Source organism: Lissotriton vulgaris, chromosome 9, assembly GCF_964263255.1.
Source record: "Lissotriton vulgaris chromosome 9, aLisVul1.2, whole genome shotgun sequence".
Lineage (NCBI taxonomy): Eukaryota > Metazoa > Chordata > Amphibia > Caudata > Salamandridae > Lissotriton > Lissotriton vulgaris.
In genome coordinates, this window is record NC_141697.1 from 396,012,524 (window position 1) to 396,024,858 (window position 12,335).

The following is a 12,335-nucleotide window of genomic DNA, read 5'->3' on the forward strand; positions in this document are numbered from 1 at the left end:
TCGACACCATCTCCCACAACACCCTGCTATTAAGCTTGTCGGAGATTGGTGTTGGGGGCCCGGCGCTAAGCTGGATTAGGAGCTACCCAACTGCCAGTTCTTTAAAGGTCCAAATCGGCTCTTTCGGGCCCAAAAAACAGAACATCGACAAAGGAGTTCCCCAGGGCTCCATATTGAGCCCTACACTCTTTAATCTATATGTGTCTCCCCTAGCAAAGATTATCCGTGACCATGTGTTTGACACAGTGTCATACGCTGATGACACGCAACTACTAATCACACTCGGGGCAGAACCCAGCGACACCAAAGTCAGATTTAACCATTGCATTAGTTGTATATAGTGTGTAAATACAGCTCAAGAGCCTTTGTTTGGAAAACAGTTATTGTAACCCCTGGTTCTTGCTCTAGGATTGCCCCTGTGGTTAGTTAACTATTCCCATTAGGCCCAGTAATGGTTTTAGTAATTTAAACCTGAACTCAAACCCTGGTAGCTATGGCACAGAGCAGACAGGCTTAATGTAAGAAAATGTGTATAGCATTAAGTACCACCAAAACAGTTAAAAGTCAAAAACATAATAAAATAACACTCCAATTTATAAAAATGAAGAATATTTTAATAACCAAAATGACACCAATACAAAAATACAATAAAGTGAATCAGATATAAAATGCTAGCCTTTTAAATAAAAATAGCACCAAATAGCTCAAAGTACCAACCACAAGCAACCAGTCGCACTAGACCGAGAAAAGATCAAGTTTGAGGCCGACTACGATGGAGTGCGGGTTGGATATTGTGAACAGGTTGGTCCCAGTCAATGAGTTACCTTTGAACATAGAAAATTATTAAGAAAATGTTGCCTTCTATGGGGCAAGTGAGATCCTAGGCAGGGCTAGGTGACAGAGGGTTGCTGAAGTGCAGAGTCCCAGTGCGGTCGTCTAATGAAAGAAAGATCCAAGCTGTTGAAGTCAGGGCCCAGGAAGGCCTCATTGGTACCAGTGAAGGCTTCCATGTTTGTACATGGCAAACAAGCAATCCAATGCAGTCTAGCTATTAGATGTCAAAAGCTGCAGTTTTGATGGCAACCCCAGCCTATCTCTGTTCCCCAGACACAAAGTTGGGCAAAATGTTTCCAAGTCTTGGTTCTTGCAGTTTGGACAAGAGAAGTACACTTCTCAGCCATCTGGCACAGAACTTGGGGGTCAGGACTTACTCCAACAGGAGCTCCCACCAGGGTCCAGGGCTGTCCAGGTGAAGCTTGTCAGCTAAAATCCTTCAGAAAATGGTATTCTTGCAGGGTTTGTCCCTCTGTAGCTTAGCAGGTCAGCCAAAGTGAAACTTGGTGTCTACTTCTTAGTCCCAGGTACAAGTCAGAGGAGGTCCAGCCCTTCCGATTCTCCACACAGGTCTCAACAGCAGGTGCAGTCATTCTTCTGTCTTCCACAGGTCTAGCAGCGTTCTGAAGAAGGTGGCCAGGGGTGCCACATTTATGCTGGTGGGTGAAGGGGACTCCTGGGCCTTCCCTGAACAGTGAAAGAGTTCCCAGGGACAAACTTTACCACTTTTGAGGCAATTCCTGTATGCCCTACTATAAACAATCCAAAAGTGCCCATCTCTACTTAAAACCAAGATGTTTGTTCCCTTGTACAGAGCTCCTGCACTGCAGTTCTTGTGCCCGTCCTTGAGGTGTGGCCTCACAAACCCTCCCCTGTGGGCACTCAAAACCAGTTCTGGGCAGCTAGTCTCTCACTGGGATTGGTGTCAGACTAGCTAGAAGGACTATAGAGTGGGCAGGTAAAGGTGTGAGCTACATCTGCCTGTGACAGGGAAGGGCCATTTGACAATTACAATCCTGGGGACTGCACAGATGGGCATCTTGTCAGGGGAAGGACAGCTTTCCCCACACCCAAGCCCTTTGTCTCAGCTCAGGGAGCCAATGCAGACCTAATCAAGGGGCTAATCGGCTCCTGGGTGATAGTTGAAAGATCAGGAAAATAGGCTTCTAGAGACTTTAGGAAGGCTAAAGGTAACTTTTTTTTAAAGAACTTTTAGTGAAATATCCATTAGAAATCAGTCTTTACCAATGCATTTGATTTGTTGTACATGCTTTAAAAAGTCTGAAAAGTAACTTTTTATCTGGTTCCTAAGTTGAGCTCTGAGGTTTGAAGCCAGGGATACCCGTGCTGTACTTGTATGGCCTGATTCTACTAAGCCGTGCAGCATAAGTATGAATTCAAAGACTGCATGTTTTCTGCAGACTGATTGATAGATTAACTGTCAGAGTCATGACGCTAAAACATCTGTGTAACCTAAAGTGTTAATCCAAGGCTTGATTAACCACTAGAACTGAAGGTATGGGTATGCGCTCTAAAGCCAGAGTCTGTGATCTCTGTTCCAACAGAAAATCTGAGTGAAAATCTTAATATTCAAAATTCTCCAGAAATATATAGTTAACTCGCAATGTTTTTAAAATATAGTTCAAATTCTATTGAAATCGAGAAAATTACAAGGAACTTTTCACTTTAATCATTTTTAGAGTATTGCACTTTCACAGCTCATTCTGTATTCCAGGGAACTCTCCACTTTATTCTTTCTATCACACTGTTACAATTCTGAATATCTGTTAAGCCTATGTCAACATCTCAAACAAATTTCAATCCTTCCAAATGCCCCTTGGGAAAAAAAGATAGTTAACATGAAGTATTACTAAAAAGTCAAATTAAAACGCATTTTTAATTATAGAATACGCACAATTTATATAATTGGAGTATGCATAGCCTTTTTCCTAAGTCTGCAGCAGCTTGGTTTTCACTAATGCTTTTGAGACTTATTGCAATCATTTTTATTCTTGTCTAAGTCTATTTTTTTTCATTTTTTCATCCATCTTAATTTTTTAAACCTTGTTGGACCTCTAGGTTAGCAATTTGATTTTAGCAATATATATTTTAGTATAATTTACAAATAATATAGAAACACATTTTTGTTTCAGTTTCAAAGCTCTTGTATAAAGATGATGCCTGGATAAGGAACAGCATCAAACAATGCTGCACAGTAAAAGGAATGTACACTAAACAAATGTTCTTACCCTTTTGGTGGGATCACTTTCAAATACTTTACTACTTACCAATGGCAATTTGCTTCCAGGAATGCTTGGAAAATCATGATGCTCCATATGGTAGCCCACATTAAAGGTGATGCAGTTGAGCACGCCGTAATAAGAATAGGTTTCATACCCTTTTAGGAACATGTAATGCTCTGCTATGAAATGTCCAGAAATTGGATGCAACCCTAAACCAAGGAATGATCCACAGACTAAGTAAACAATAGGCTTAAAACCCCATAGGTAGCACATTATAAAATCAACAGAGACCTGTACAAGTGCATTGTAGATTTCCATTGTGTTCACAGGCTTAGGATTCACATAAAGTGGCCTTAGGGCATAAAAGAGTGGCTGAAAGAACAGCCAGATAAGTTTGCGGAATGGAGTGCAGAAGAACCAGCCTTCGAAGTCTGTTGGAATGTCCACATCCAAGGCGTCCCCTCCCAAATATCGATGGTGGTCTATGTGGTATTTTTTGAATGAGGCAGAGTACGGCACCCCAATTGGCAGGTTGGCAAACACTGCAAAAAAGCGGTTCCACTTTGCTTGTTTATTTCCAAAGGCAACATTATGGGAAATGTCATGGATTGCTAGTGTCAATGAGTGGTTGACTGAGCCTCCAAAAGTATAGGACCAAAAAAATATCCATTTCCAGGACATGTCTTTTACCAAGTAACAGGCTAGAAATTGCATGCAGACCATTCCCAAAACAATCCACTTTAGGTGGGGATCAGGTCCCATCAGTGACTTGATTTCTGGATATTTTTCTGAAACGAAGCCAAACAAAAAACATGTCAAGTAGGCAGTCCCAAATACGAACGTTCACCTTATACACCAACTAAAATATTTTTAAAGAGAATATACTGCCAAATAGTGGATGTTCTGGCCACTTATGCCAGTAAGAATAATCTCAACTAGTCATACAGGATAGGAACAACAACATTTATCTACTATGAAGTGACAAACACGTATGGCCAGATATAATAATAAGCATTTGCAATGCAATCAGTCTCGCCTTTGGGAACATATAAGTATTTACCCATGCAGCAAATCACCCTGGGTGCTTCAACATCTACTGTAACATTGAAGCTTTGACACTATTAGGCAAATTATAGCACTGCTTTGAAAAGTACTTGTCATTAAATAGTTATGGTCATATGTCTGTGCAATTTCCAATATAGAAATAGAATGATCTGCATTCCTGTCGCCTGGTGATTTACTTCATGCACCAGCACAAAGGAGTGATGGCATTCTGACCAGCGCTCAATCTAGATACTGCTCATTGTTCAGGTAATTAGTGTAATGCGCAAAACCTACTGTTTTAGATCCTAGGCATAGTTTAGTGGTGCATCGACACAGAGATGCCCTCTATCAAACCCCTCTGCGTGGTAAGGGAGCACAGAGCATTTGCGGTTGTGAGGCTGTGTATAACTGCTCAGACAATCTAAAAGCAATCTGACCATTTGCATCTGTAGACAAAATCTCTGCTTTTGTTCCTCATGTTTTTCAATCTTAAGACACTGAAAGATAATTAAGGCCAGAGGAATTATGCAGTTCTGCGGCTGGGGCAAACAAATCTCAAACAGAACAATTGTTACTTTGAACCAGCCAGAGGAACAGAAAATACCCATAGAAACAAACCCATCCATCTATAACTCCAGCAAACACAAATTCTACTTAGAGCATCCCCTTGGTCCTAGAGTTCCTGACCGCAACACTGGCCAAGAGTGCTTAGCCCCAAGGACATCACGATAACACTCCCCACAAGTGAACTAGCTACTCCCATCCATTAAGAACCCCTAGGGTTACAAACATTTGCTCACTAGCCTGGCAGGTTCACTCACTTCTTACACTGACAACCCACCCTTGCGGGTGGATGGCGTGACCTCAGCCTCATCACTGGGTACCATTTTGGCGTGGACGGGACCACTGGCGGCTCCTACTGCTTTCTCAGTTCAGCTTTCAAGTTGTTGGTATTCAGCCCCACAAAGTTTGTTCCCCTCTGATCACGGCTGTTACAGACTCAACTAACTGTTATTGAAGCTAAATATCACTTGCTCTTTATACGCTACCACAGAGCGGTGCAGCTCACCGGAACTTGCTATCGTACCTTTACCTAAATTTACCATGCGCCTATTATTGAAACTTCTGTCAATAACTATATGATGCTCAAAGTGAATTATAATTGTTCAAAATGCCAAAATAAAATAAAAAGTTCTCTCGAACACACATTTTACTGTGAAAATGTCAATGTTTTATCAAACTTTATTTTTCTGCCTTGGAAATTCTGGCAAGTATTCTTATGTTGGGCCTTTGCCACAAGCAACAGGAAAAGGCAGGAACACCCGGACAATCAAATAAGCATAACAACTGAAAAGGAGCGTGCAATGTATCAAGAATAAAACTGCATTTAGAGCATACGGAAAAGTTGCATGTAGTGCAGTGTCCATGCAGATCCATAAAGAAAGTTCAAGTAAATTCAATTCCTCTGGAGAAGTGTTCAAATCCACCTTTACAGAATTTTTTGATCAAACCACTTGCAAATCAGCCCAGCTTGAACTTTCTTTATGGATATGCATGGACACTGCACTACATGGAACTAAGACTTTTCCTGATTCCCTGAATGGATTTATATTCTTGATACATTGTACGCTCCTTTTCTGTTTTGTTTATATGAATGCTTTAGAAGTAGGGCCACAAAAAGTTGAGCATAGTGAAGACATAAAATATTAATACAATAGACTAGTGCAACATCGAATGGTCCACACTGCTATTGCACAGTTCTTGTAAAGGCAGGAACCCACATAATTCTGCCCTCAGTCAATATGCAAGGGAATAATATACCTTGCCTCGGAAAGAAAAGTGGCTCATACAGGCATCAGTTGGTTAGAGCTAATAGGTCTGACTGGCAGAACAATTCATTGAAGGATTCCTGTGCTACAGTCCGTGGTTAATTTGTAAAAACAAATCAGGGCAGGTGCTCTCATCAGGAAGCAGCATGCACCAGCCCATTTCTCCTGTCAGCACTGTCTAAAACAGAACCAACTACCAACCATAAAAGTAGGGAGAGGATGTTGCGTAATGTCCAGATCTGCAGACTTCAGAGATGGGGAACCAAGTTCGAGTCTCAGCGTCAGGTCCACATCCTGTGATTCTTGGCAAATCACTTAATTTCCCTGTAAACGAATGTGCCCTTAACTGTTGCTCATGAAAAGCCCGGGTGTTGATTCGGTGCTGGTGCTGAGCACCAGAAAAAAAAACAGCTCATATCAAGTACTGGTCACAGTAGTGAACACGGTACGACAACAGTGTCTCCATGGCACAGGTTTACCACTCTGATGTTGCTTACCTGTATTGAGCCAGTCAGAGGAACATAACTAGGATAAAGCCCCACGCACCCCATGCTATCGGTGGGGTGCTCTGATGGCCAGTGAACAGTTAGTTCTCATCAAGGGTGACTAAACAAAAAAGGCACAACATACAGGTGCATGGATATTTGAGCCAAGCATTGTCTAGACTTATTTACTCATAGCTCACACACAAACGCGACATTAGGAATCCGATATTTATGAAGGCGTTTCTGGAGTTTGAAATTTTTCAGGGACACTAGTCTGGGGCGGTGGAAGTCCTCCAGCGCCATTCAGAATAGGCATGGGGCTGGTTGGAGAGCCAATACTGCAGGACACTTATCCTTCCCGTGTTGTGCAGGGGAAATAGTTGTGGGGGTTAAATTAGCTAGAAAGGAGCATTTGATTCAAGATGTCTTCGCGTGGCATCTTCTGCATGTTGGAGGCTGCATTTTTTGCTTCTACTGTATTCCACGCCCATTTAAATGTTTGACGATGCAAACCTGGGGCACAATGAGTGGTGTGTGAATTTCACTATCCAAAATGACCACTGACATTTCATAATACGCAAACAGTTGAAAGAAAATGCCAAAATCCTTTTTTGGTCAAGTAAAAAAAGCTGCTACATTTTAAAATGCAGGGGTACGTTTAGAAAACTATCTAACAGATGATTATTAGCCAATTTTAAGGAATTTGGTTGAAAATGCAAACTTTAACCATCATTTTCTCAAACTTTCCTTACAGAAAAGGTACTTACCATGTCCTTTCGACTCGTCAGGCTTGCATGGCACCCCATGAAGGTATATGAATGTATTGCGAGCGAAACTCCAGATACTATGGCTTTTTAGCCAATTTAGGGTGGAATATTTTAATTAGTGCCATCACAACCCAAACAATATCCAAACACCACAATGCCTCCTCATACCAGAGTATACACAAAGACCACTTCAGCATGGGCAATTCGATCAATACCCATTTAAGTTTGTCATAAATCTTCTGCTAGCTTTCCCGAACCAAATATCCAAACAATCAAATGCCTCTTCATACAAAAGTCTGTTGGTTGGGGGGGGGGGTGAATCCTGTCACTACAAGCGAGCCATCTGGCACACTGTCTAAAGAGGGCCTGGAAGCCTCAATACATGAAAAAGGTAGTTAAGGTCACATTTCGTTACTACAAGCTTACCCGAGGTCCTCAACGTTGACATGACCCTCAAGATTAATAGTAATAATAATCTATTGTATAGAACAAATAAATATTTTAATTGCAATACATCGCCGTCTAGAGGAGGCAAGCAGGAAGGACTCCAAGCCCAAAGAACCTAAGGTCCTGGAGGCAGGCTCTGTCACCGCAGCTGCACAGCACCATCACCACGCTTCAAATTGTCTGAGGAGGTTCTGCAGCAGGCCCAGGAAAAACACAAGCTATGGGCAGGCCCCTCCTGCACCAGTCAGCTCCAGGAAGAGACATTGCAGGGCCACCGCCCTTGACCTCTCTGCAAGGATAAACCACCAGTCCGGGATCAGACATGTTGCCTTTCTGTACCCTAGCTTCAGAGCATAAAGTGTTGCAGTATTGTTGGCTACTGACCTCTCGTGCTTCATGCTGGCCTTTACCGATGATGCAATACTATACGAGCTGGTTTCCCTGGCCGGACCTCCTGCGGTTCTATTCCCCCCCCCCCCCTTCCCAGAGATACCTCAACTTACCTGCTACGTCCTGGCATTCTCTGTACCTTACTCTTAGTTGGCAGAGTTTTAAGTGTGTCTCTCCATGGGGAAGCGCAAAGTGACAGACCCTTCAGGGGAAAAGGGTCAAATCCCGCAAGCCAACCACAAGCCCGTTCCTTAATAGTCCATCAGATAATTCACCTCTAAAAAACACTGAAACTAATAGAAGTAGAAAATCTTCTCAGTGGTGTCGATGACAATAGTTAAATAGATGACTTGTTGACAAAGCAGGTTGAAATATGGGCTTTCATGAACTTGCTCGTACTCTACAAAGTCTCCAAACAGAGGTGGGAGATCTGAGGTCTTAGGTTATCCTGTTGATCACAGAAATCGGAGAGCTTAGAGCTTTAATTAAACTATACTGAGTAGCAAAAACTTTCCAAGGGGTTGATAGCCGTGCTTATACCACACTAATTAACCTAAAAAATGGTGGGAAAAAACATAACATTACAAAGGATGTCCACCCCCCTTCCATATATTCTTCTATACCTCCCCTGTAAAAATCTACAACTTAAAGGGCCCTCATGCGCCTTGCCTAATAAACGAGAAAGGCAGGTTAGCAGGGCCCAGCATGGCTTTTACCACCCGCTGGAGGGGGCTAGATGGTGCAACCTGTAACTCACAATTATCACAGCCAGTAGCCAAACCACTCCTCCTGTACATAGTAGAGGTTCCATCTTTATCAAAAGAGCTTTTGAGGATGAGGAGTCCCTTTTGAATAAATGAATGCATAACATATGGTCTATCTACTACGGTCGTGCATTTTATTGTCAAGTTCGACCTGTGTCTCCAGCAGGAAACCTGGTCATGTGAGCCGCTGCATAGATCAGGATACATGACATATCCTATACTTGCGATTCCATCCGAAGGCGGAGGCCATCGGGCCGTCTTCTTATTTGGGTTAAACTGGCATCAAGTGTTAAAATATCTGTGTTGCAGTTTATTTCACGTTACATATTGGGCATAGCAATATCCAGGGTAGGCTTCTGCACCTATTACATCTATAATGTTTATAATCCGGTGCCTGAAGGAGGGGTAGATTCCTAGAAAATTCGAGACATGACCCTTCATAGGTCCTCCGTTAATCTACAGGACTGATTATTGGCGGCGATTTTAGCACAACATTTGAAACTATGGATTTGGGGTGTGGCTCTCCTGTTAGTGAGAGGGATGAGGTCTGGGGAATCGCTGTACTCCATACCAAACCAGTTAAACGTTGGACTAGTGCTGCTCATCAGCTTATGTCATTAACCTTATCATATGGCTTGAGGGCCTGTAATTGACGCACACCTGTAGATCCTTCCACTGCTCACACTTTCAATCGCCCAGGCTGCACAAGTAGAATTGATTACTGCCTGGTCTCATTGCAGCTGTGGGGTAGTTTGTCTGATTTGAAGGTACTAGATAGGGATGACAGTGATCATAGTGCTCTCCACTGCACCCATTGGGCGAATGTTCCAACTTCGCCAAGTATTGATGTAGACCCATTAAACGATAAGCGAAGACTAAAATGGGATAAAGTAGCAACAAACGCAGACTCCGGAGTCCGTATGACTAAGGCCCTAGGGGATGCTGTATCAGATCTAGACAATATGGCCTTAGCCCAGTCTAGCGTGGACCTATGGCAGATCAAAATCACAAAGATTAACGAGAGCCTTTTAAAGTTGCTTAGTGAGTGAGTTAGCCGCTCTGGACCTGGCTGGGCTTTATCAAATGCTAAGCACACTTGGTATATTGAAGCGTGCAATGACAAGAAAGAGTAGTTACGCTTTGCCTGTGGTGATTAACACATAATTCATGCTAAGAGTCAATAATAGAAACTACTTCAGATAAAAACATACAGGAAGCGGGAATCACAGATGTAGAAGAATTTACATGAGGCTGCTGCCCATTTGATAGAACATCATTTTGAAAGTTAGTAGCCCACAGCAATCGTCAACCAGCCAATTGTTTGGACAATTGTATTTCTTCTGAGACATGGCACTCCTACTTTCTGGATCTTTACGAACAGGTTCCGAATATTGACAGGTCACCCGACTTTAGCATAGATGACCTAGCCCATCCAAGCCTCCTTAAATTGGAAGTCAGTAAGGCAGCCTCTGCAACCAAAGCTATAGTAAGGGGTAAGGCACCAGAGCCTGGTGGCATCCCAGGTGACTAACAGATGTTGATGTTTGGGCTGCATATTTCAATAATTTATCTAATTGTATTCTTCAAGGGGCCAGCATTCCTTGCAGCTGGAGGGCAGCCGAAATTGTCCCCATTCATAAGAAAGAAGTGCGGAATTCTAAGTGCAGGTCGATCAGCCTTATTTATGTTGCTCAAAACATCGAGACAAATCTTAGTAACATTGGAAAATTGGATTGAGGACCATCAGGCTCTCTCTCCCTTACAGGCAGGCTTCTACAAAGGGGTTAGCACAATTACCTAGGTTTTCATATTCTCATTGATATACTGGAAGATATTTTTCCTCCAAAAAGCACATCTTTAGTTGGCCTTTGTAGACCTAAGTCAGCATTAGACCTCGTCACACGTGGAAGGCTCTGGGAGGTGCTAAAAAACAATGGGGATCTGATCTTTTGGAGGTCTTGGACCTCCTACACAAGAATACATATGCCCAAGCTACATTGGGATGGGTTGGGGAACTCGCAGATCTGACCTTCCCGGAAAGCTGGAAACATGCCGAACTCAGCGCCCTTCTGAAGAAACCCACAGCTGACTCCACCGAACTCAAAAACTACCGCCCTATCTCACTCCTTCCATTCCCTGCCAAAGTCATCGAGAAAGCGGTCAACAACCAGCTCGCCGCATTCCTCGAAACCAACAAATCCCTCGACTCCTCACAGTCCGGCTTCCGAGCCAAACACAGCACTGAGACCGCTCTCATCGCTGCAACTGACGACATTCGATCTCTACTGGACAACGGAGACACAGTCGCCCTCATCCTCCTCGACCTCTCCGCAGCCTTCGACACAGTCTGTCATAGCACCCTTCTACAGCGCCTCAGAAACGTCGGAATCCAAGGAAAAGCACTGGAATGGATCACTTCGTTCCTCACCGGAAGAACCCAGAGAGTCCGCCTCCCACCATTCAAGTCAGAGTCCACTGAAGTCATTTGTGGCGTGCCACAAGGATCTTCTCTCAGCCCCACCCTCTTCAACATATACATGAGCCCCCTTGCGACCATCGTTCGCCAACACAACCTCAACATCATCTCCTACGCTGACGACACTCAACTGATCCTCTCACTCACCAAAGACCCTAACACCGCCAAAACCAACTTACACGAAGGAATGAAAGAAGTAGCCGAGTGGATGAAGCACAGCCGTCTGAAACTGAACTCCGACAAAACAGAAGTCCTCATCTTAGGCACCTCCCCCTCTGCCTGGGATGACTCTTGGTGGCCAGAGGCCCTTGGAAAGGAACCCATCCCGACAGACCACGCACGGAACCTGGGCATCATCCTGGACTCCTCACTCTCGATGACCAGACAAGTCAACGCCGTTTCTTCGTCTTGTTTCAACATTCTTCGCATGCTCAAAAAAACATTTCGATGGATCCCCACCGAAACTCGAAAAACGGTCACCCACGCACTGGTCACTAGCCGCCTGGACTACGGAAACACCCTCTACACCGGTACCACCGCAAAACTCCAGAAAAAACTCCAACGCATCCAGAACGCCTCTGCCAGGCTCATACTAGACATCCCGCGTAAAGAACATCTCTGGTCATCTAAAAACCCTCCACTGGCTCCCCGTAAATAAGAGGATTACTTTCCGCCTCCTAACCCACGCACACAAAGCACTCTACGAACTTGGACCTGATTGCCTCAACACACGACTGTCCTTCTACACCCCCTCCCGTCAGCTACGTTCCTCCAACCAAGCTCTTGCCACTGTACCTCGCATCAACAAAACAACCATGGGAGGCAGATCCTTCTCCTACCTGGCAGCTAAAACTTGGAACTCCCTTCCCACTCACCTTCGCCTTACTCAGAACCACCTAGCATTCAGAAAGCAACTTAAAACTTGGATATTCGACAAGTAATTCCCCACCCCTCCATAAGCGCCTTGAGACCCTCTGGGTATGTAGCGCGCTATATAAATCTTTTTGACTTGACTTGACATAACTATCCAAAACTGAGTGTGCCAGGATTGTGTCC

General features: G+C 43.8%; 1 protein-coding gene across 1 annotated transcript in view; it reads right to left on the minus strand.

Annotated features, from left to right (window-relative positions):
* Nucleotides 1-12,335, minus strand: part of DEGS2 (delta 4-desaturase, sphingolipid 2) — a 71,857-nt gene that overhangs the window by 37,352 nt on the left and 22,170 nt on the right. Inside the window, exon 2 of the mRNA XM_086937787.1 lies at nucleotides 3,123-3,865. Coding sequence (XP_086793913.1) covers nucleotides 3,123-3,865 — 743 coding nt within the window. The remainder of the gene's footprint in view (nucleotides 1-3,122; nucleotides 3,866-12,335) is intronic.